Below are 26,807 nucleotides of genomic sequence, written 5' to 3'. Positions count from 1 at the left end.
ACCTCATCCCAGTAGTCTGCCTGGGTAATGTCTGTATCCTCATGAAGCTTGGCCTTCTCTGAGCCTCTACCAAAGAAGCACTCTGACCATATATTTTTTTTTTTTTTTAGAGATTTTTTTCTATACGATGTGTGTGCTAGCCAGAAAGGCAGAGAGAAACAGAGAGACAGAAAGCAAGAAATCACCACCCCAGGTGGAATGGCCACGCAGCAATCCCTTTTCCGCCATTTTCCTCTCGGGATCTTGGGTAGCAAGGACATGCACCCAACATGAGTTTAAGCCACTGGGCCCGGGACTCGAACCATGGTGGACTACATGGGAATCCAGCAACATAGCCATTACACCAACTGCTGGTCCCCAAGCACTCTCAGCATATCTTAACATTTATAAGTCACTGAATGCCTCTGTTGTGAAGAAAAGTTGTTGTTTTTTGTCTTTAAATTTGTGAGTGATTTTAAAACTAAGTATATAGAACTTTATAAGATAGATAACAGTTAAAACAAACAAACTGTACAGCATACTTTTCTCTTCATACTCTATCAGTGTATTGATTCCTGTCCCTCAGTATGTAAGCAGACTTTATAGCTTTGCAAAGAGAGTTTGGCAAGTTTCCAGACAATCAGTGTACATTAGAAAATCAAATCTGTAAAACAGAAGGAGAAAAAATAATAATAAAAGAAGAAGAAAAGAAAAGCTATTCTGGATTAACCAGTCCAGATGGATAAAACTGAGAATCTAGTGACATTTAGTTTCCCCTAGCAAAATGTCCCCTGTCGTCTCCATTTCCCCTTACTCTGATTTAAACTTTACAAGGCAAGTTCCACCTTGGGCATTTCTCTGGAATAGCCATCTAGGCCTTTTTCTAACTCTTCTGTCTAATTATATTCTCACAGGAAACCTGAAATCTTTCTGGCCAAGGTCACTAATGGTGCCTTCATCTCAAATTTAAGTGTATATTTTCTTAGTCTGTATTTTTTTCTTGAACATTTAAAGATTTTTGTTGTAAATTTATGATATATAAGTGTATAAAAATGTATGGATTAAGTTAATACATCTTCTAATTTATGTGAAAAATTATAATATAACTCTGTACCCCATAGACCAAAACATTTTATTATGTTAATTACCTCCCCAACTCAAAATCCATCACCAGCTCTTTTTATTCAATTAATTAGGTTTCCCTATTTTATCTTTATTGCATCTCTATTTATTCAACAAACATTTATTTCATACCTTCAATAGGTGAGGCATTGCTCTAGGCATGTGGGAACAGTACCAAATAAAACAAATCTCTCCACCTCAAGGGTTCTGCTGTAGTTTATCTTCAGCAATTGCTCACCGAAGCCCATTTGTGGGCCCTCCTGTCTGTCTCTCTCTCTCCTGCATACATGTCTCTTACATTTTTCTTTATTCTTTAAATAATGCATCCATCTTTATGCTCTCAGCTGCTATTTTCAAGTGAATTAGTCTCAATAATTTTGAAATAGTTGGACATGGGATTCTAACCATGAATCCAGTTCAAAACCTAAATTCAGTAGTTACGTATTAACTATTGATAAGTTACAAAGGTACTCTAAACCTCAATGATTTATCAGTAAAATGGAAAAATGGAAATAAAAAATGGTACCTATTTCATTGGGTGGTTGTGAGATTTAATTAGAAAATGAATGAAAAGGGTTTGCATTATCTGGCACTTAATAAGAAGGACATTGTTATTGTCAATTCCTTTCTTATTCCTTATTCCCTAAGGCATATTTTTATTCTTGGTCTAGCTGCAGTAGATCATCTATCATAGCTGATACACTCCCCTTTTAGGTGTCTATGCCTTTTGATTACTCTGTGTCCACAACCACACATCATCATTTTCTTCTCTTACATGTTAGTTCTCTTTCTTAAAGTTGTCATTTAGATCATTGTCTCTATCATTCTTCAGATCACTGAAGTTGAACATTGTGGATTACAGTTTCTCCTTCTTCTTACAAGAGTAGTTACTATTGAAATTCTGAGGCATTTTGAGGCCAAGATCTCCCATGTTTTATTAATCATAATATTCCCAGTTATATCACAAAATCAAGGGCCAAGAATGCTTGGTGAATGAAAATACAAGTGAGTGAATGGATTAGAATTAAGGAGGATGAAAAATTAGCTGGAGGTTATTTTCAGAAAAAAAGAAAAGGTATGGAAAGATGGAAGTATTAATGGGGGGAACCTTGGGATGTGGAGAGGAACTTGACATTTATAATCTTAGAGATGAGTCAATTCCTAGGGATAATGAGGACAGACAGAGTGGATGGTGGTTGTGAAAGTAGAGGGGGAGCCCTTGGGAGTGCAGTTATCCTGCTCCATATGTTCCCAAATAAGCATGTGAATCTTAGTGACTTTCACTCTGAGGAAGTAATGGAAAATTTGTCCTCTGAGTGACAGTTCTTGCCATTGCTTTGAAGCCCTTTAGCCACTTGTGCCCCAAGTATAAGGCCTCAGAGAAAATGCTTGAGGTCTTTCCTTGAATCAGAGCTCCACTGATTCTACACAGTCTTCCTGCCACTACTGCATCACATTGACACCTTTAGCCCACCTTCAAAACATTTCAGTATTCAATTGCTGGGGGAATGGCATTCCTCATAGCTGAGCCCTTGAATCATCAATCGGCCACATTAATGTTACATCCATTACATTGATTGCTCTCCAAAGATAATCCCATTACAGATATGTTTCTTTCCTTGGGTGGACTCTGGGGGAAATGAATCAATTTCTAAATAAATACTATAGTATTTAAAATAATTGAAATAAGCATAAGGCTTTGAAAGATTTGGATAACTTTTCCACATGGGAAAGAAATGCTTGTCACAGTCAGAAGGAATACCGTATGTCATGTTCTCTCCTTATTGTTCCTGACTAAAATTTAAGCAAATAATGTACTCTCCATAGGCTGAGGACCAAATTTTTCATCTAATGTAATACTGGATACTCAAGAATAACTATTGTAATGTGTAAATGTATTGGAGTTAATATGTGATAAAACATGGAATAGTTAATTATATGTGATGCTTTCAAAAACGATTTTTCCAAAACTTTTATTCTCATTATATTGCCATTTCAATCAAAGACTTACAAATTCTGAGTCTTATGTTTGGCAGTAAAGTGGTCTGTAATTTTGGAAACTTTAGTAGCATTTTTAAAATGGGAACATATGCAAGTGCCTATTTCCATCTATAACAAATATTTAAAAAATATTTATTATCTGAGACTGAGATTATTAATGTTCAGATGATGGATTTAAGTTTTTACAAACAATTTATGTACCATTGATGGAATTTAATCAGAAATAACTCAAAAGAATCATGGGAAGAAATAACCCATGTGTCTAATTTAACATTTTCCCAAGAGTAATTTTCTTTCTTTTTTCTATAGGCATAGACATTTTATTTCTCTTTGCAAATATATAAGATATGTATTTCTCTAAAAATAGACCTATGTTTCACTTGATTTTATCTTGCCTTTATCTGTCAGGTATTTTGCAATATGGATCTTAATGGAGGAGGTTGGACTGTAATTCAACATCGTGAAGATGGAAGTCTGGATTTCCAAAGAAGCTGGAAAGAATATAAAATGGTAAGATTGATGTTTTTATCATGAGGTTATCTTTGCTAATACTATATGATAAACTTTTGCATTTTTAGATGTTTTTGAATTATTTTAAATATGAAATGATACATTGGTGGCATTATTTTCATTAGACACAAAACACTCATAAATCACTTTGGTAAATGGTTTCCATGTGTGCATCAGGAAAACAAACTGCATTACAGAAATGATCTGGTGAACTGTTACGTACTATCCAAATTTGTTCCTGGTTGAATGAAAATGGAAGAAGCTAGAATTAAGACCTATCTGGATTTGTGAGCCAGGACACGGGAGGTGTGCAGGGCTGTGGGCTCTAGCAATGGCCTCACTCACATGGCTGGAAGCTGTTCCTGGCTGGGAAATCCACACCACCTTTCCATGTAGCTAGAATGGGCTTTTCCCAGTATGGTAATCCAGGCTTGTCAGACTTCTTATGTAACAGTTGGCTTCCCCCAAACACAGAAATAGAAACTTCCACGCCTTTTTTAAGAAATGGCACAGTGCAGGACCAGCAGTTAGCGTAATAGCTATGTCACTGGGCTCCCATGTAGTCAACCGCGGTCAGAGTCCCAGACCCGGTGGCTTAAACTCATGCCGGGCACGTGTGCATATGTGCCCAAGATCCCGAGAGGAGAATGGAGGAGAAGAGATTGTGGTGTGGCCATCCTCCCTAGGGGGTGATTTCTCGTTTTCTGTTTCTCTCTGTCTTTCTGGCGAGTGCACACACCCTATAGCAAAAACCTCTTGAAGAAAAAAAAAAAAAGAAAAGAAAAAAAGGAATTACACAATGCTAGTTCCACTGCATCCTGTTGGCTAAAGTTGATCCTAGAACCAGTCAAGTTTCAGGGCATACATAAGGGTATGAATTGTGAGTCATGGTTGGTTGGGGTTTCTGAAATAATAACAGGCATCATCACCACCATTATTATTGTAGCTAACTTTTCAATACTTAATGTGTACTAGTCCTATACATAAATTCTTAACCAATTTTTCATATCAAACCTATTAGTTAATATTCTCCTCAGTTTAAAAGGAAACTGAAAGCAGGGACATCGATTTGTCCAAGATAATATAGTAGGTACTTGAAATGATTCATAACCTAATGATCACATGGTCAGTGCATACAATATTAAGTATTAGCAGAATGTCAAGGTACAGTAGTGGAGGAGGATTTTCATTTATAGAATAATATTCATTCTTTAGTATCTTTAATTTCTGACTAATTCCTTCCTTGACTTTCTAAAAAATTATCCTCTTTAAAGATAAAGCCATAATAAGAAGGCTGTGCTAGCTTAAGTTGTATGTTATTTTAAAGACATTGTGTAAAGTCTATGGTTGGTTGCCAGCCTCTTTGCACAGTAGTTAAGTGCATTGTGGAGGGAGCGATAGGACAAACCAGAGTTTGAATACCACCCACCCATGTTGGATTTCTGCATGTGCCCCAAATCCCGATGGGATGGCGAAAGAAGAAAGAAGGATTGCAGTATGACCAGACCCATAGGGGTATGCTGTCTTTCTCTCTCTCTCCCTCCCTCCCTCCCCCTCTATCTCTCTCTGGTGAGCATATGTGCTCTCTGACAATTAAAAATACAAGAGAGAGTATATGCAAATTCTTAAAAGTGGCGGGGGTGGGGGGGAAAGCTCATGCATAGCAGTGAAGCCTTATGGGAGCCAGATCCCACATGGCTAATGGTGGTTTGAATCCCAGTCCTGGTGGCTTGAGAAACACACTGGGTGCATGTACATGCATACACCAAATGCTGACAGGATAGAGAAATGGAATAAAAGGGATTATGGTGTAACCATGCTCCATCTTGGTTTTCTTTCTCGCTCTCTTTTCCTCTTTCTCTCTCTCTTCCTCTTTCTTTCTTTCCCTCTTTGGTGAGCACACACAAACCCTGGCAATTCACATGTATACACACACATATAAAAATTAACTGAGAAGCTATAGCATAAAGGTGAAAACAAAATGACTTAATAGCCTAGTGTTTGAAAGATGGAAAGATTTATTTGGATAAGATCTTTTTGTGTTACTAGCTACTAAAAAAGAAAGATTAACATGTTCAGTTAACATGTTCAGTCTACATTTTGTTTCACAAAACATGCTAAACTCACTGTTGTCTGCCAATATGGTTTTATCAAGAAAATTATTTTCATTCTGGATGCTTCAAATAAGTGAACTTATCCTAGGGTTTATAAGAAGGAAGAGAAGAATCTAGAAATAATTGTCTAGAGCAAATGAGTAACTACTGATTTTTTAACAGAGAGGAAAAAAAAGAATTAGACATAAATTATCACTATCACTATTTTAATTAACTGGATACTGGTATGTAGTACTACAGTCCACTATTCAAAGTGTGGTCCAGGGACCAGCAACATTAACATTGTCTGTGAGTTTATCAGAAACATAAAATCTCAAGCTCTGTCTCGGACTTACTAAATTAGAATCCTCATGCTAGCACTGCTTTAGAGGGAAATTTTATAATGAGTGGAGAAACATTCCAGACAGGCAAACTTTGACTAAACACGAATAAAACTCTCTAATGATTAATTCTTTTTTTTTTTTTTTTTATGTGGAATGGACTTCCTCTTAAGTGGTAAATCCTTCCCCTCTTCAGTGGCAACACTCAACAGAATGTAGATCATCATCTTTCAGAATTATTATGGAGAATTAAAGTGTTGGTTTAGGTTCTAAGGCCTCCTTCTGTCCATATGATTCAAAAAAAAAAAAAAAAACACCTGGGGGAGAAGGATTATGGCATTATATAAATCCTGAAAGAGGGTTTTGAATTACGTCTAAACTAATAGTTCAGATCTTCACACTGCTTTTTGAAGTGGAGTGATTTTTGACAAATCATTTAACCCCCTCCTTAACTTCTTCACTTATCGAAAAGGAACAGTGACAATATGACACCTGCTACACTGGGACATTGTGAGGATTAGAAATAATATAAGCAAAGCACTTTGGCACACTGAATGTTCAATAAACAGTAGTAATTATTATTATCCAAAATTAAAACATCAAAGGCTGAAAAAAATGTTTACCTAACTCAGCCAAAAGAATTTTACAAACCACCTTAACTCATGATTCTGTCCATCACCATAATAGAATGTGAAGAAGTCATCTGAGAAAAAGAATTTAGATATCAAGTCAGTAACAATGAAATGCATTGTACTAAACTAATGATAACAGAAAAATGAATATAAAGTTGTCATCACAGTGACTTTCCAAGATGGTGAATTACTAGCTGTAAACAGCTGCTCCTTGGCAAGCTAGGCACGCTAAGTAGGAGATACTGACTTGTCAAGTATGGAATCAGTTCGTGTGTTGTAAGTATTTACCAACGCTATCTAATTTTATCTAATTATTTTTTATTATTATTGGAGCAAGATGGAAATTTTTTAATATTTCATTTTATAGAATTTCTCCCTCCCCTCCTTTTTAAATAAAAAAGACTATCATGCTTTATTCACAGTCGAAAAATTCATCAAACAAACATCAATTCTAAATGATCAGAATATAAGAAAAGCTCCAGAATTCTGAAAAATTCTGACAAAAATGGGTCTGAAGACTCTTTTATTTTTCAATTAACAGAATGCATCGTATATTACAAATTGGTTAAGTTTTATCGAAATACAGGACAGAAAGTGTTTCTGTTCTTTCCTCGAGAGCTTTTCTCTCACATAAAGACAAAATAAAGATTTTACCAAGAATAGATAGAGATTTCTTATGCCAATTCTTATCAGTCACATCCACTTCTAGTCCCTGCATTTGAAGAATTAGCTGCTCTGTTCTTCAGCTTGGAATACATCCTTTGGGAAAACAAGAACTTCTTGCATACGCCACTTCCTCCTCAGTCCTCACCAATCTGGGATCTTCCTTGTGCATGTAGTGTAGAAATGATGTTTTATCCCTCCTTCCTTTTTGCCTTTTCTCCATTCTTTCTTTCTGACTGATTGATATCCAGAGGCTGTCTCTTACCTAAGATTTTCAGAACAATATGGTAAAGCTATCAACATATGAAATAACACATATATATTATATATCACCATTATTATTTTTAAACTTCTCTCAACATGGAAGATTTGCAATTTATTTGATTTCTAACATTGGCTTTAAGCCTACAAATGTCTTTTTACCTGAGGTTTGTTTTCACTTAAACTTACTTATGAGTAGATTCAGCAAAATCTCGTTTATGGATTTGTAAAGATGTTCCCTGAGAGGGAAATCTGGAATAAACTTTTTAATGAGGCACTTAGGGAACTATATTAACTCCTTCCAGCCATAAGAGCACCATTCAGTAGCCTCTAGCAGTAACATTTATCAGCAGTACTTTTGCATGTAAAGCCCAGTGAAGCTAGAAGTTTCACTTAAGTGGCCTAACTTTATAGTAGGCAGTGACTAATGCCCTGGAGACAAACTTGCTTTGTTTTGAAAACAATTACCTCCATAAACAGAGCTTCCAATGGACACACAGATTGCAGTCTGAGCATCTTACCTTTGTTTTTTCTGAAAAGAAATTAAGAGCACATTTTGAACTGCATTTTAACATCTTCAGATTAAAAAGAAAAAAATACAAGAGACATTTTAAGTTTTGAAATACGTAATTCCTTTATCTTTTCTTATCTGAGTGTCTCAGCAATTGGAGGAGATGTATGTAATTTAATTGTGTATTAAGGCAACTTTGGAAAGTAAAAGCTCAGGAACATGGACTTATCTGTTTTCTTTAATAATTTGTATGAAAAAAAAAAAAAAGAAGACAGAGGAAACCCATAGGATATATAGATTGTGTCTGCTTTCAATTTTGCTTTATCTATTAAAAAGTCAACACTTCCTGTGAGCATTATCAGACAAAAGAAGTATCAGAGACAATTATGTTATTACCTTTGAAAGGCAAAAACTAAAATCGAACATCTCTGCAAGCTTGGCAAAAACTAATGAATGCTGGTCTTTCCATTTCATGCTTTTTTGAGGAAAATGTGCCTTTTTAGGCCAATTTTAAGTCAGTATTGGTTTAGGAAAGTCCAGTATCTGCTTTTTCCTTTGATTAAAGAACTAGAGGAGAAATAACATCAACTAATGATATATTGTAATTATGATTATCAAAGTGTTTCACGTGATTATGATTGACTTATTAAATATAGTATTAGTTTTCATGACAATATATAGCATACCATCCTTGGATTTTATTCATGAATAGCAAAAATTATATTTTATTACTGTTTATTCATTACTCCTTTTCCAATAGTAGTGAAGAACTTTGTGTAAGCTATTGGTTTTATTTTTAAAATAAAATGTTTACAGGCTATTTGAGGTAAAATATAGACCCGTGGTAAACATTACGGGCAATAATGTGTAAAACTATTTCAGGGGATGTGCATCGACTATCTCCATTTGTTAGGTCCAAATATTAATTTTTTTTCCAAAAAAGGTTCATATTACATAATCAAAACTTGCCTTTCCTTATGGAACTCAACATGAAGGTGAGATTTTTTTTTTTTTGCCTACATTTTCTCCATGTATTCTGTGTATTTTAGATAATATGATCTGATTAATATATTCTTTCTAATTTGTGCTAGTTATAGCCATTCTACCTCACATCTATATAGTTCTCCACCTTTGATTCATAGCAAACTTACCTGTGAAACCTTTTAAATATATGTATCTCTAAGCCAACCCCAAACACATTTGATCAGGATTTCCATGGGAAAATTAAAACATCTATATTTTTGAAAAGGTATAAGACCTTAAAAATTACCTCTTTTTAGACCCTCAAACTTATGAGTTACAGAGAAAAAGGGATTCAAAGAAATAGGGCCAAGGGAGAGTAGAAGGAGACAAATATTCTGAAGTATGAGGAAACAGCAGTAAGAACAAGAAGATAGTTTATGCTTTCATTTGTACCATAGTTTAATCCCAATGAAATCAAGTTGTTTTCCTTTTGTATTTACTGATTAATACCTGATATTAAAATGACAATACGTATGTGTAAACCAGTACTTAGTCATAATAATACATTAATCGTTAGCAGCTAAAAATCTTTTAAATTATTTCAATAACCCCTTATTAGTTTTCAGATTCAGATCAGATCAGACTCTGGATTATTTTTGTTTTCTTTCTCATACAGAGTAGAAATAATCTGCATACCTTCAAGTAACTCACAGCCTTATGGAAGACAGGCAACTAAACACAACATTACTGTGTATTAATATTTTCCAGCTATAATAACAGCACTAGATTTTCGTTAAGTGCTTTTTTTGTATATCAACACTCAAATATGTGCTTTTGACATGGTCTCATTTTATTCTCACAACGGTGTGTAGAAATAATGTTTTATTTGTGTTGGTTTTAAATGTGCTACAGGACACATGTGCATACTAGAAAGATGGGGTGAGGAATGAGAAAGCAACCCCCAGGGGATGGCCATGCTACAATCCTGTCTGCATTCTCCTCTCAGGATTTTGGTCACGTACTCACATACCCCAGCATGTCTTTCAAGCCACCAAGTTCAGGACTTCAACTGCAAAGTCAGTCATGAGGGGTTCAGCTACCTTACACACCACATCATTGATTGGCCTGGAAATAATGTTTTTAATTCCTGAGTTGCAGATAAGGAAACCAAGTCTCAGAAGTAAAATAGAAGGTTTCACAGGAAATATGTGGCAAAAAAAAAAAGGTATTTAAATTAAAGCTGGAATAAAGGATGAAGAATATTTTATCTAACCTGAGCCTTTGTTCCTATGTATCAGATTGTGACTTATAAGCTGTTTAGTAGACGGTTCACTAATGTGGGAACTCTTTTCTCCTTGTTTTGAGTACTTTTTATCTTTATGATAAAATAGAGATGTTTCTGCATCACTAGTCTTGGCTATTAGGAGGTTTCCTCCCTACACTCTCTAACAACCATTTTGATTCATTGTAGTTGGGGTCAAATAGTTTGCTTCCACAATTGAGTACATTTGTATAATTTTTTGAGAAGGTGCAAGAAATAAAATTTTGGTTTCCAAATGCAAATTTTAATACTTTATATTCAGTTACTTCTTCCTGAAAAAAAGATAAAGCAAACGTTTTAGGAAAAGATATTTTTTATCTCTACTTAGGAAACATGTAGGCTTACATGTCAGGACAGGGATGGAGGTTCTTGTAGGAATGACACTAGTGCTTGTTCATTTCTGAGGCTCGCCCAAGATCACTACACAGTTCCCTAGGGATGCTGGGGAGTTTTATTCACACAATGCTTTCAACAACATGGAAATATGTGACCTAAAACTTAACACTTCATCATTCCCAGTCTCTTTTTTCATATTTAGTGCAATTGTTGAATCCCTTTTCAATGACTACACAGAAAAGGGAATCATCAAATGCTTAGAGGGAAAGTCTTGACATTTCTTAGCTGAGCAGAAATGCAAGGACAATCCCAGTAAGTAATCTTTCCTTTTTTTTTTTTTTTTTTTTTTTTTTTTTTTCCTTCTCTGGGGCTGCTGCAATTAAGAAAGTATTAATTCTTTGACTTTCAGCCCCTGTAACTTTCTCTTTTGCTTAGATTTTGGAGAAGGTAAGCCTTGCTCCTCTCCTTGATATGTTGCACCAGCTGCCATAGAATGCGTAAAATTCTTACCATATCCAAAATTGTTCTACTGTTTTTTGCAAAATGTGACTTGAACATCTTAGAAACAGAAAGCAAGGAGTCAACTGCAGGCAGATGGTCTCCAGAGGAAACTATATGGACCAAAGGTGTTTGGTTAATGAAAAAATTAAGTTACATGGAGGAAATGAAGGAATAACTACTTCATTTTTATTTCTAAACATGAAAATGTACACTTATTTACTCTTTTTTTTTTAGATTATCGTCGTAGGGTGCTCTCTTGAGAGAGACAGAGGGAGATAAAAAGAGAAGGAAAATCAGAAATCGCCCCTTAGTGGGGATGGCTGTGCTGCAGTCACTTCTCCTCCATTGTACTCTAGGGATTTGGGGCACACACACACACACACACACACACACACACATGCTCAGTGTGTTTTTCAATCTGTGGGTTTGAGGACTGTGCAGCTAGCTTTGTGGGATCCAGTGCCTTAACCACCAGACCATGTGCTGACCCTATTTCCCATTTTTAATGTAGAGCCTAAGCCTAGAATTCAAGATAAGTGGTTCTTTCATAAAACTTTCCTACAGAAGGGACCAGCAGTGAGCATAATGGCTACGTCACTGAACTCCCATGTAGCCAACCATGGTTGGAGTCCCGGACCCGGTGGCTTAAATTCACACCGGGTGCGTGTGTGTGCGTGCCCAAGATCCCGAGAGGAGAATAGAGAAGGGATTGTGGTGTGTCCATCCCCGCTGTGGGGGTGAGTTCTAGGTTTCTATCTCTCTGTCTCTCTCTGTCTTTCTGGTGAGCACACACACCCGATAGCAAAAACCTCTCAAAAAAAAAAAAAAAACTTTCGTACAGGAAAATGCATACAAACATTAGTTTCTGTTTTTTGAAAAAGCAAACAGAACATAAAGATGTATGCAAAACAATCTAACTTAAAAGTCCTGTAAAATTTTATTATTTTCTTCCTCTTTCAGTCTCAACAATATGTATTTCAAAAGTATTTTTTCAGTGATTTTCTTTTATTAAATGAACCTAGATGTTTAAAGTAGGTTTTACTGAAGGAAAAAAGCAACTATCTTCTCTGTTCAATGTTCAATTTATTTGTATAACATAAATATTATCATTATAATAAAAGACCTAGCATAACTGAGTTTCATACCAAACACCATTGCCTTTGATAAGTAACTGAGTTGGCAGAAGTGGTAGTAAACCAGTGTATCTAATACAGTTTTAGTAATCTTTGGACATCAATATATTTTAAAGAAGGAATGAAGAACTTTAATTCTTTTCTTAAGTTGGTTAAAAGAGATTGCAGTTAAGAAAACTTCTGTAGTTATAATTCTATAAAATTATAAGACATTAAGTTTTAAAGGAAGCAAAGGCTTTCTAAATTTTATCATCTGTATTGAGAAAACAGGAAATACTATAGTTGTTTTAGTATTTCCCTCATACTTTTTTTGGGGAGAGGTTTTTGCTATAGGGAGCGTGTGCTTGCTAGAGAGACAGAGAGACAGAAAGCAAGAAATCACCCCCCTGGGGGGATGGTCACGCAACAATCCCTTCTCCTCCATTCTCCTCTCCAGCTCTTGGACATGCATGCATATGTACCCAGTGTGAGTTTAAGCCACTGAGTCTGGGACTTGAACCACAGTTGACTACATAGGAGTCCAGTGACATAGCCATTACACCACAACACATCACACCACTCGCTCGCCCCCCTTCTTTTTTTTTTTTTTTTTTTTTTTTTGAGAGGTTTTTGCTATAGGGTGCGTGCGCTCGCCAGACAGACAGAGGGAGACAGAGAGACAGAAAGCAGGAAATCACCCCCCAGGGGGATGGCCATGCCGCCATCCCTTCTCCTCCATTCTCCTCTCGGGATCTTGGGTATGCACACACACACGCCCGGCATGAGTTTAAGCCACCGGGTCTGGGACTCGAACCACGGTCGACTACGTGGGAGTCCAGCGACATAGCCATTATGCTAACTGCTGGTCCCTACTTCTTGATATAAATAAAATAAAACTTTATTAATAAGTTTCTCAACCAGAATTTATTTCTCGTCAAATATCAGAATTTATATGTGGTTACTACAGCAATCCTCCAAATATTAATGTGCATGAGGCAGGTTGAGGGTTATTCAGATGCAGAAATTTATGTGGTTTGCTCTCAAATATTTTGATTCAGTGTAGAGTGAGGATTTTTTGCTTCAACCAGAGCTCCAGAAATTATGATTCAGTAAGTGTAATTACAAAACACTGAGGGACCAGCAGTTACGTAATGGCTATGTCGCTGGACTCCCACGTAGTCAACCGCGTTTCGCGTCCCGGATCTGGTGGCTTAAAACTCACACTGGGCTTGTGCACGTGCTTGCCCAGGATCCCAAGAGGAGAACGGAGGAGAAGGGATTGCGGCATGACCATCCCCCCTGGGGGTGATTTCTCGCTCTCTGTCTCTCTGTCTCTCTCTGTCTGGCGAGTGCATGCGCCCTAGAGCAAAAATCTCTCCAAAAAAAAAAAAAAAAAACCACTGAGGCTCAACCACAGTGTCTCAGTAAGAACTGTTGTTTTAAGGCTATTTCTTTGTATGTTATGGCGAAGTGCTGTGGGGGGGTGGGAGTGGGGTGGGCGCGTTCCCATTCCCCTTCCCTCTCCTCCTTCTTTACTTTCTGCCTTCCTCACTTCCTCTCATCTAGCCTCCTTTCCATCCACTCTCCTTTCCTTTCTCTCTTTTACTTTGAACTGCAATGAATACTTACTAGTTGTCCGGTGTTTGCAAATTTTCCCCTAGTTTTTGAGGATTCACAGAAATAACACAGCTTTTATCATTGGTCTGGTCTTTAACATAAACACGTAGATCAGGAATTACATTGAGCTTCAAGTCTTACCTGGAAGTACTTTCTGAGGTAATTACAAACACCTAAAATCTTGAATGCCAGCAGTTTTTCTAAGGTGCTTTATATTCCTGCTACAAACATCTCCTACATTAAAAGTTGGCTTTCTTTTGAAGACCTTTTTTTTTTTCCCTTTTAATCTCGTCAAAGAAATTATTTTTAATACTTACTAACCAGGACTGGAACTGCTTCATAAAAACAGAGCCATAATGAGGTTCAGATGCAAAGCAGTAGCTAGGTTCACTCACTAGCTCTTATAAGTAAGCCTTTTGGTTTGAAATCTAAATCCATGAAGCATTATTAATGATTATAGGGTTTTTTTATTAATTTTTTTTAAAACGCTAAAGCTGCAAAATTGAAGGGTCTAGGGGTCAGCCATTAGTTCAGCTGTAAAATGTTATGCTGTGTGAAGCAGACTCACATTAGAAAGTTCCGAGTTCAACCTGAAGACTACACTGAGTAAGCCAGGCATGCAATGATCAATTATTTGGGGCTGGCTGAAGCTGGAGTTGGATTGTGGCATCAAGACTCTACCAGGGGGCTGTGGATCTCTCTCAGTGTCTGTATTTCTCACTCATGGAAGAAACCAATTAATAAACTTAAAAAAAGAGTCAGGCTTGTACAGTACTCTATAAGGTTACTATGGAGCACAATTGGACTCCTGAATAATAAAAACAGTAATAATATTGTTAAATGATTTGAATGATATCACCCTGATAGTATTTATCAAAAAATGCTTTAATTATGTTCAAATATTTTATTAACTAATATTTTATCACATTTTCAAAAAGCAACTTTGTTTTGGAGAGGTTCCTGCCATAGGGCACATGCGCTTGCCAGAAAAACAGAGTCAGAGAGGCAGAAAATGAGATGTCACCCCCCCAGGGGGGATGGCTACGCCACAATCCCTTCTCCTCCATTCTCCCCTTGGGATCTTGGGCACACATGTACACGTGCCCAGCGTGAGTTTAAGCCACCAGGTCTGGGACTAGGACTGTGGTCGACTACATGGGAGTCCAGCAACATAGCCATTACACCAACTGCTGGTCCCTCAGAAAGCAACTTTGATTTGAGGAGTATTTTCTCACTAAACATCTTAACTGGATTCATTTAATTAAGACTGTCTCATCTGCACAGATTTGAATAAGATTTTACTTTAATAAGACTTAGACACATACTGACTATTTTAGGATACTAATTCTAATGCCAGTAATTGAGCAGGCTATAGGTAAAAAATACGTGTACAAGAAGACCAGATGAGAAATTATTGTCATTATTCACATGTAAGATAAGAGCTGAACTAGAATGAACAGGAAACTGCTTAAGGCTTTTCAAACGGCAGATCAACTGACTAGTGGATCAAGGTTTGAAGGAAAATGAATTCAGTTCCATTTGTGATTTCAAGTTAAGGTAAACTAGAGAATGGTGCCACTGAAATATTGGATTGTGGAAAAAAACAAGCAAAACCCTCAGCAGACAAAAATGAAAGTTATCTGTTGATTATGATGTATGTGGTAATGTCTTTGACTTGACTAATATGCACTGTACTTATGCTGGGAAAAACCATGTTGCACAATATAAAGGTGTACAATGATACAATGAAAATTATATATAAAAGTTAAAAAAAAAAAAGAATTAGACACAAGCCTTGAGGGAGACAAACATATTGGATGATTGGAAAAGTCATGACACATTTTTACATAGAAAAACAAAATGTGTCATGACTTTTCTGATGACCCACTAGAAGAAAAGCAGTGAAATAAATCAGTAATTAGGGGAAAAAAGTGTGCAAAAATGTGAAAAATTCCTTTACTTTTAAGTATTTTTAAAAATTGTTTCTTAGCAAATATTAATAGTTGGATGTTGATGTGAGAGATTCTGAAGTAACAACTGCATGTCTATCATCTTCCCCAGGGTTTTGGAAATCCCTCTGGTGAATGTTGGCTGGGGAATGAGTTTATTTTTGCCATAACCAGTCAGAGGCAGTACACACTAAGAATTGAGCTGATGGACTGGGAAGGAAACCGAGCCTATTCACAGTACGACAGATTCCACATAGGAAACGAGAAGCAGAACTATAGGTAAGTTGTGTTTTAGTGTCAACCACATCTACTTTTGACCTAGCTGCTGAAAAGTCTTATTAGAAAAAGTGTGAAAAACAGAAATGATGAAAATCATCCTTCAAAATGGAAATCAGGTTTTGTGTAGGCCTACAGCAAAGAGACAAGAAAAAGGCTTTAAATTTCAGTTTTTGGAGACTGTTTTCAGTTTTGTCTCAAATTCTAGAGGGTGATGAATTAAATCAAGCATAATATTGTTGCTGTTGCTGTGGAGGTGTTACTGTTACGAACATGTGCTAAATGCATATGTAGAACAGTGATAACAGAAATGATTCAGACTCACTGTCTTGAAATAGATATCGCTCTTCTACCGTAAGATTTCTAGTACTACTTTATTTCTTTCTTAAATTATCTTTTCAAATTATCTTGAAAGTGACAAGAGTAAAAGTTGATGGTTTTGAATGATTTATATAAAAGAGAAGATGAGGCTGGGAACCAACAGTTAGCGTAATGGCTATGTCGCTGGACTCCCACATAGTCGACTGCGGTTGGTGTCCCAGACCCAGTGGCTTAGAACTCACACCGGGCGCGTGTGCGTGCGTGCCCAAGATCCCAAGAGGAGAAGGGAGGAGAAGGGATTGCAGCGTGACCATCCCCCCTGGGGGGTGATTTCTCACTTTCTGTCTCTATGTCTCTCTCTGTCTGTCTGGTGAGCACACGCACCCTATAGCTAAAACCTCTCAAAAAAAAAAAAAGAAAAAGAGAAGATGAGGTATATTTTGGAGGTTATTTTTTTCCCCCCAAATAATGTCAAGGACAAAAATAAGCTCAAGTGATGCCATTAATATATACAATCTTTGGGCCAGACAGAGGTAAGTCAGATGGAGCTACATTGGAAGGTTCTGGGTTTGTGTCCTGGGACCTCTCTGAACATGTTGGCCATGTGCATATGTACCCATTATACAGACAGGCTGAGACTAGATTGGATTAAACAGTGAAGACCCTATTGGGGGTACCTATCTCTCTGCTCTCTTTTTCTTCTTCTCTCTCTCTCATGGAAGAAATCAATAAATAAACTTTAAAATATGTTATAATACTTCATGTAAGTAGACAGAGTATAAACATAACTCTAAATGTTTCTGATTTTTTTCAATAATCAGTTTGTAAACTAGAGGGGAATATGTGGCTAAGGAAATAATGTGATGTAGTAAATCCATTCCCTGAACATGGACTGGGTGACTTCTGTGTTCCAGGAGCTCTGAAGGACATTGGTGACTTAGCAGACAGTGATGAGATCTCTAGTCTTGACCTGACAGTCAAGCTTTGTTATGAAGTAGGTTACTAAAACATTAGAAGGGTTCCTATTTGAGTTACCTTAAAAAAAAATCAATCCCCCCATTAATGAAATACTCAGCACATCATAGTCCTTAACTGTGTGTGTCTCTGTTTCTTAATCAGTCAACTGGGTAGCAATGTTTTTTAACTCTTAATACTGTAACTACATCAGTCATTTTTTTTTTTTGAGAGGATTTTGCTATAGGGCGCATGCGCTTGCCAGACAGACAGAGACAGACATAGAGACTGAAAGCGAGAAATCACCCCCCAGGGGAGATGGTCACGCCACAATCCCTTCTCCTCCATTCTCCTCTCAGGATCTTGGGCACGCACGCATGCACACGCACCCAGCGTGAGTTTTAAGCCACTGGGTCTGGGATGCGAACTGCGTATGACTACGTGGGAGTCCAGTGACATAGCCATTATGTTAACTGCTGGTTCCCATAACTACATCAGTCTTAGAAACAGTATTAGTGTATTAAGGGAAGTATCTTGCTTTGAGAAAGTTGCAATAGCAACCAAAGCCTTGTGCTTTTTTCCCAGCTGGTGCTGGTGTGCCTATCTTTTCATAGTTAAGATGTTTCTGCTGCTCATATATCTTTTGAAGACATACTATTTTCCAGGGGTTTGAATATGCATCTTTCTCACAGAGTAAATCATTTTATTTAAATGGATGATGTATGGGATTGGATCCTTGGAGACATAATAAGCATTAAAAATATAATAATGATGATGTCACCACAACAGACAATGAGAAATAGATCTAAAGAGTTGATAGTCTCATGAGGGGAGTGAGGGTGTACTTAATGGCAACTCAAGAAACCAAAGAGACATTTATAAAATGCAATGGAGTGTAAGAAGAAATGTTTCCAAGGAAGTCAATATTTTGAGAGCTTTATAACAAGAAAAACCACTGTAAAACATCAGGGGTACCCTTATGTAAATGTTTTCATCTGAAACTTGAAACTACATGAAACTTGGCTAATGTCAAACAGTCTGACAATAGGACTAGCAAATAATTAGTCTAGTCTTTTTCTAGGCTCCTGAAAAATTTGCTTTGGTTCCTTTCCAAAATGTCTCTCAATTCTCGATAGGTGGCGGTGTGTGTATTTGTACCTCTGTGTATGTATGTGCATGCATGTGTATGAGGCTGGGGTAGTGTTAAGGGAACAAAGAGTGTTTGGGTAGGTTTAGAAGGATTGTCGGCATCTGCAGTAGGTGTCAGGGTATATGGGATGAATGTTGTTCTGGCACTGGCTTAAGGAAAGAGCACTTGCCTCTTCTTGGAGTGCCCCCTGCCTTTACTGAACTTTCTTCATCCCTTTGACCTTGGTGTGATTCCACATCCTCATTCATCTGATATAACCAAAACTTGAAACTTCCCTGCTAAAGTGACACATACCCTCTGAAATCCCCATTTTTCTTTCCTGAGAGAATTGTGAACCTTGAGAACCAAAATTAAAAAGCTAGAAGAAAGTTAATTTATTATAATTTTCAACCTCTGGTTTTAGGGGAAAGAAAACTGTGGGCCAATAATACACAGTATGTTGTTCAAGAAGATAGAAAGATATGAAGGGATGACTGACTCTCACCTAGTTCAATGTGGTTTGTATTCTGACATGCTGCTGTAATGAATTTAATGATTTGGACTTTCTCCTGCCAGGACCTAGTAGAAAGTAGGTCTGCAATCATCACCTTTTCATGCAATTTGGTATAAGATTCACATTGGAATCAAATGGGAAATTAGAACTCATTAAAACATGATGCCTGCTCTGGTGAAAGATTAGTTAAAAGAAGCACACTATATAATGTTGTTACCCACTCCAAAAAATGAAACAGAAGCTTGGAAAGGGAAGCTAACCCCTTGTAACTTCTCCCTGCGTGTGTCATCACACTGTTTCCCAAGGTCTGAGGGTGCCATGTTCCACTTCAGGTTGGAGTTCAATTGTCCATCACTGTTAGCTTTCTTCCATTTGTTTCTCTTCCTCTTAATTAGGATTCTTTTGATAAATTATTCAAAGTATTAATACTAAGATTTGTGTAGCATTTTATCATTTATAAAGTGAGATTTAATCATCATAATGACTTCTTGAGGTAGGTGCTATTAGATATATTTTAAAGACAAGGACACTGAGATTGTAGTTAATTGACCTGCTCAAATTTAATTAAATTCTAACTAAAATATATAACTATGTAGACTGGCTTCCCAGAGCAGCAGTAATGAGCTGCTCAAGAGGAGCCAGATCCCATGTGGTGACTTCAGTTCAAATCTCTGGCTGGTCAGCCTGAAATATTCTCGGCACACGCTTGACGGCCTAAGATCTGAAGGTTTGGAAAGCTGGAAGAAGGAGATCATAGTGTGACCAGATGCTGCAGGTGCTCATTCCTCTCTCTCTTGTTCAATCTCATGTGTGTGCACACATGTTCTATCATGAATAAAGAAAAGAAATTAAAGAAAAAACATACAAAAAACAAAACTATTAAATTCATGCCAAGTTTTTATTTTGTATTTTTACATTTTCTATTTTTTCCTCTTTCAAATTAAATCAAAAACTTTTCGAGAGTTTTTTTTTTTAATATTCTCTTAGATGTTTTATATTTAATATAATAGCTAGGGTCATTGTGTAATAAATGTAAATTAAAAATTAAAATCTTTATCATGCTCTTGGCATATATCATTTAAAAGTAAGTGTCATGAACGGATAGATGAGCATGTGATACACATATTTTCCTTTTATCGTCTAAGGAAACTCAAAATAATATTCTCAAATAGAAAATCAAATCCATAGAACCCAAAAGAATATAAATAAGAAAAAAAATAATGCAAGAGTGTTATGATAAGCATATCAAGTAAAATAGCACACAATCAATGTGAAATGATTAAATACTTACTCTAGAGAGTCAGTGTTATTCAGATTCTCATCAGCTAACACCCAGAGTATTATACAGCAGTCCTGTACTTACAAATACATCTTCCACACTATTGTTTGGATAATTTTTCTAACAGACAACCACACTTGACCCTTTCTTTCCTTTATATATTCCAACAGTGTTCAAATATCTACAGGTTGAAGTCTGCCACTAAGATTCTTCATGACCAGACCACTTCCTATTTGTCCAGCTGTTGCTACCATGCACTGCTTCATCCTTCCTCAACCAGATCCCTCATTGTTATGATTATGTTTTAGTAACCTCTTGTGTTTTTGTCTGGTCTCCATTACTTAATCATTGAAATCCACAAATTGGGTAACATATAAAAAGTAGAGGTTTTTTCCATTTGTAGTTCTGGAGGTGAAAAGTCAAGGAGTCACATGTAGTAAGGGTCTTTTTGGTGGGTTCTCTCTGCAGAGCTCTGAGATGTATCACATGGCAAGAACTTGTGTGTTTATGTCCAAGTCTTTGTTCCCGTCCTGGTATTTCTTCTACTAAAACAACCATAATTCGAACATGGAGCTCCATCTTGATATTTTATCTAATCCTAATCACCTCCCAAATGCCTCACCTTTTCATACAATAGTTAAAGTCTCCACCCTCTTTTCATTTTATTTTTAAATATTTTTAAAATTCAATCACTGTGTATCATTGCAGAATACCAAATGGGTTTTCTCATCATGAATACACTGTATATTGGTTGAAAGATATTACCATACACATTATCATCCATAGATAATTTTTAACTTCTGTGTCTCTAAGTCTCCACCCTCTTAATATAGTCACAATGGGAACCAAATATCAACACTTAAATTTTGGAGGGGCACAATCAAGCCATAGCAACTTTCAATTTCTCTTAACCCTCCATGCCTTTGTTTATCCTATATCCTTATTCCACACGTATAAACCTGACTTTGTCACATGGATACATACATCTTACATCTTTAAGATTCTCTCACTCTGAGAAGTTTTTTTTTTTTTTTAATACCTACAATGGTAGATGTTGTTATGTGCAAATACATTGTACCCCTTCATAACAGAAACACTCTTCCTCCCATCACCCAAAGCTTGTTGTTGCCCCAAAGCTAGCAACTGAGATCCCTTCGCCAGGTGTTGTCTGTGGTGAAGAGGGTCCCATCACCAAAGTCACTGCTCTTTCCTGCAGACAGATTGTATCCAATGACTAGCTAATTAAGGCCCCCTTATCTCAATTTGGGGCAATTCTGAAGGGCCATTCAGGTCCTAAATTTCACTTGAGATTAGTTGAGGTCTTCATTGTGACCATATTTGACCCCTACTTCTCATTTTGCTCAGTCCTGCTTCTTTCACTCTGCCAGTTTCCAACAGCACTCTTCTTTAAATCCACCGACTCAGTTTCTTAGAGAAATTAATTACTCTCATTCTCAGGGCATTGGAGGCTCTGTACTAATATTTATCCACAGCAATCTGGAACTAACTAACCAGCATCCACATTCTATTGCAACTCATTGAGCAGTGTTATTAAATAAAATGTGTGTTATTTAATGGAAGAACTTTCTCACCTCCTGGAACTTACTGTCTCTTTTGACTTGCGTCTTCTGGAGTTCGTTCTCTCTTCTCGTGCACCTCTGTTTGCTTTGTCACTATGATTATACTAAATTCTTTATGTGACATATCCATAAGTTCCATTTTGCTGTCTATAGATGATGACAGGCTGTTCTTTTCCCTTGTGGGAGAGGCATTTTCTTGATTTCTCTTATTTCTTGTGCCTCTACAGTGGTTTCTGGTCATTTGATGAATTATATGTTACTTCCTACCTTCTGGTTTTTCGCTGGGTGTTGGGTCGAAAGGACCATGGCACTCTTAAGAAGTGGAGCCTCTGGGAGGTCATTAGAATTAGATAAATTCATCAAAGTGGATATCTTATGGTTTAATACTAGTGGGTTTATAAACAGAGTGAGCCAAAAGCAGAGACATGGATGCCGATATGTAAGCTTGATGCTCTGTGCTATGCTGGGACTCTGCAGAGTTCCCATCAGCAGAAGATTCTCACTATATGTAAGCCCTTGACCTGGGACCTCCATGTTAGAGTTGGCTAAAAGAGAACTTTGTGTGACTTGGAAGGCAGAAGTGAAGCAATTGTCTTACACCCAGGACATCATCAGATCTGGGAATGTTCAGAGGCAAAGAAGCCTTGCACTTTTCACATTATCTCTTCTCCTACATGGTGTCTGTCCTGGCTTCCTGATGATGACAATGGCTCCAGACCCACCAGATGTTTGACTGAACAATCACAGCTAACATAGGCAGACCAAGGCAGTAGGATTCCGTAGATCTTTCCTTCCACGGTCTGACTTTGGTGACTGGAAGCGCTTGGTTTCTCAGACTTCCCTGCCAGGTTTTAAGTATGTGTTTCAATGTTATTTCCATGCCACCTGTGGCCTCGTGTATTTGTTTTTCTAATTGTATTGAGACCAGCAAAGCTTTTATGTGAAGTAAAAGTCACTATAATCCCTAAAATGATGAAAACATTCAAACATTTACTAGGGGGGTCCAAATTAATTATTTACCAAAGAATTGAAGGGCATAAAAATAGAAAAGAAATATACACATAAAAGCAGTTCTATTCTAGAAAATAACTTTTTAGTTGCAAGGAGCTTTACAAGTATTTCGATTTATAAGGATAGAAAATTGAGAACCAGAGAGATGAGGTAATATGTCCCACAGACATACAAATTATTAAAGACATAAATCAGGTTAGAGGACACATGTACTATGTCTTAGATTGTGTGCTTTGAGTTTATTTACTTCCAGTAATTAACTGATTCTTTTCTCTTTATTGGGAGGTGGCCATATGGTGGGTATTTATAAGACCAGGGTTCTAATTCTGACTCCTACTCACATTTGTGCCTGTGACCTTGTGCAAAGTACTGTGACAGTTTTCTCATCTAAACACAAGGCATATGGTGCATAGTGTGTTCTGTACACACCAGATATTTGTTATCAATTCTTAGTTAATTCATCTAGCTTAGGTATATATATTGAATTTGATTTAAAAAAAAAAACCCTATATATTCAAGAAAATAGAATCAAATGGAACTGTTAGAGATGAAGGCTGTAATACAGGAAATAAAAAACCTCCCTTGAAAGTATTAAAAGCAGATTAGATAATGCAGAAGACTATAAATCAGATCTAGAAGATAGAACCTCTGACCTAGAAAAAAATCACCAAAAAGACTGAGAAAATAACCACAAAAATAATAATATATGAGTAATACTAGATACCATTAGAGGCCAAAACATCCAGATAATTGGTATCCCAGAAGGTGAAGAAACTAATAAGAGCATTGATAGATCTATTCCATGAAATTCTGGAAGAAAACGTTTCTTCTAAAGAAAAAAAAATTCTACCGTTTAGTACCATCAAAATATTACACATGAATTTTGTGGGGCACAATCAAATTATAATGACTGTCTATGTTATTTGTTGAGAATGTATGATGCCTCAGATTGGGACTGACTGATGGGTATCATAAATCTTATTCTGGAAGATTCCATATGATGAGATGAATAACATTGTGAAAAAACAACTTGAAAATAAGATGGCCATTAAATATCTTTCTGAAGAAATTTCACTTATTAAATAATTTAATTTTAACCACGATCTTTACTGGGAAGTAGTCTGATGTAACCTGTAAAACATTGTATTGGGAGTCCAGAGACATGAACTCTAGACTTGGATCTGTGCTTACTTTTCTCAATGACCTTAGATAATTTGCTTTACTTTTCCAAAGTCTCATATTCTGAGAAATAAAATGAGAAGGTAAGGGTGAAGTTCTTTTAATTCCACCTCTCCCTTTATTCTCCCTGTTTTTGATCATCAAATTACTCCCATGTTGTGTATATATTTCAAGGACAAGACAAAATCTGTGTGGATTGAAGAGAATTCTCTTGAGCCTATCATATAAATTCAATCCCTACATTTTTGTAGGTATTGCAAATCTTGTTTCACTTTTTTTGTTTGTTTGTTTTTAGTAAAATATTTCTCATTTCTCTAATTCTCTGGCTTCATAGTTCTGGCTGGAAGCAGTAGCAGATGTGTTGAAATACAAAAAGGAAAGTTATTTTTTACCAGCAGTTCTGGACTGATGAAGGTACAAAAAAATATAGAGATTCTTATGGAATGTTCTACCCCCTTGAATTTATAGCATAGGTTTTTAAATTAAAGGTGTTTTTGGGTTTTTTTTTGGTTGTTGTTTTGTATTTAATTGCCAGAGGGTGCATGTGATTGTCAGAGAGAGAAAAATACATTTCCCAGTGGTGCATGTCTATTCTGCAATCCTTTTTTTCCCATTTCTCCATTCTGTCAGGATTTTGAACACACATGCTCATGCACCAAGTGCTTCTCAAGGTGCTCAATACTGGGGTTTGAACTATTGTTAGTCATGTGTCATCTAGTTTTCTGTGCATAGTGTTTAACTACCACACTACAGGTCAGTCCTACTCAAAGTTTTAAGTACTTTTTCTTATATTTTCAAATAATCTCTTCAATTTAGGAGATATATCACTTTTATTTAGGTTGTAATTTATGTAGTTGTTACTGCTTAAGAACAGGAATTGTTTTTATCATCAAAATTTATATTTTATACTCCTTTATAAAGATGAAATATTCAGAGGGAAAAGCTTAAGTCTTCAGTGTAATGAGAGGAACAATCTTACATTACTTCGTAGCTTTTTTTTGCACTCTCCAGAAAGACAGAGAGAGACAACAGAGAGACAGAAAGTGAGAAATCACCCCCTGGGGGGAGGATGGCCATGCCACAATCCCTTCTCCTCCATTCTCCTCTCGGGATCTTGGGCATGCATGCACACGTGCCCAGCGTGAGTTTAAGCCACTGGGTCAGGGACTCGAACCGTGGTTGACTACATGGGAGTCCAGCAATGTAACCATTACCCCAACTGCTAGTCCCTACTTGGTAGTTTTTCCTGGTCTTCTAAGTGTCAGAAAAATCTCTTAGCTTTAACGTAGTTGTAACTTTGGATTTTTCTAACTCAATGAAGTCAATAGTCCCAATGTTATTAGATTTAATAATTCTCAGAGAATTCATTGCAAAATGCTAGGACTCAGACAACTGCTCAAAACTTATAATTCACAAAGTTTACTAGAGCAAGCTAACATTGCCTCCAGGAAATAGTCTGAGGAGAAGTCCTGTGATCTAGTCCTCTGAGTTCCCTTCCTGCTGCTTATGAGCAAAAGAGAAAGGTCCTATGAGTGAATTAAATATTTGTCATGAACCTATTGTGTACTATCCTAAGGTAAAAAGTGTATACTGTGTTTACATGGGCGTATATTCATTTATGATGAAGATGGGGAGAGGGTGGATAGTAGACAGCTGAACAGGTAATCATAATTCAATGCTGGGAACATAGTTCACTGATAAAGACAAGTATGGCATGAAAGAGGAGCTCTTACCAACTTTGGAAAATTAGGAAGGCTTCTAAGGAGTAGCCTAAATTAGCATACAAATGGAAATTTTGGAGGCTAACCCTGTAGTGCAGTGGATAAGCCCTGTGCACTGAGAACCAGGTTCTACATGGTCAACCACAGTTCTGATCCTGGCCTGTCAACTTGAAAAACACACTAGGTGAGACCAGCAAGTGGAGGGAGGGTTAAGACACTGGATCCTCCCACATGGTTGACCACGGCTTGAGTCTGGGAATCGATGGCTTGCTTTCTCACCCCCCCCCACCCTCCTTTGTATGTGTGTCTCTCTCTGGTCAAATTAAAATAAATGAGTGAATAAATAAAATTAAATTAAATAGTTTTTTTAAAACACACGCACACACTGGGAATGTGTGCCTCACATACTGATGGGATAGAGAAATGGAGGAAGATGATTGCAGCAGTACTACACCTGATTGTGAGGGGGAGGTTGCTTTGTCTCTCTTTCATAAGCTCACATGCCTTCTGGTAATTAAAGGGAAAAAAAATCTTGAAAACTTGTAAATTGGAATTAGCTGAGGAATAGTTCAGGGATGAAGAATGGAAGACGGACTAGAATATGTGAGTGTTCAAAGAGAGATACGGCATATCTGGTGAGGAAACTATAGTAGTTAGGTAATACCAAAGCATAGAGTATGACTGGGCAATGACTAATCAAAATGCTCAGAGTGAAAGAGGGCCAGACCACTCACATCATGTGGAGGACTTAGGACAGGTAATTAATGATGACCTCACAGCCCCTCCGAAATGTTCTTTTCTAACCAAATCTTTTTCACTCAGTGTGTTGATTGTTCTGTTCATTAAGTGAATGACAACAATATGGAAGATACCATGGAGGGCATAAAACCCACAGAACTTAACCCCTATTTTTAAGAGTATAGTTTCTTAG

The 26,807-nt window shown here is 36.8% G+C and overlaps 1 protein-coding gene across 3 annotated transcripts in view; it reads left to right on the top strand.

Annotated features, from left to right (window-relative positions):
• ANGPT1 (angiopoietin 1) overlaps positions 1–26,807 on the top strand; it is a 277,865-nt gene that overhangs the window by 216,833 nt on the left and 34,225 nt on the right. For all 3 annotated transcript variants that reach the window (XM_027768052.1, XM_006167919.3, XM_006167920.3), the window contains 2 exons: positions 3,511–3,612; positions 16,025–16,191. In XM_027768052.1, the coding sequence (XP_027623853.1) occupies positions 3,511–3,612; positions 16,025–16,191 (269 nt within the window). The remainder of the gene's footprint in view (positions 1–3,510; positions 3,613–16,024; positions 16,192–26,807) is intronic.

Source organism: Tupaia chinensis, unplaced genomic scaffold (genome assembly GCF_000334495.1).
Source record: "Tupaia chinensis unplaced genomic scaffold, TupChi_1.0 Scaffold145257_1, whole genome shotgun sequence".
NCBI classification, from domain to species: Eukaryota; Metazoa; Chordata; class Mammalia; order Scandentia; family Tupaiidae; genus Tupaia; species Tupaia belangeri.
This window is presented reverse-complemented; position numbering and strand designations above follow the sequence as displayed.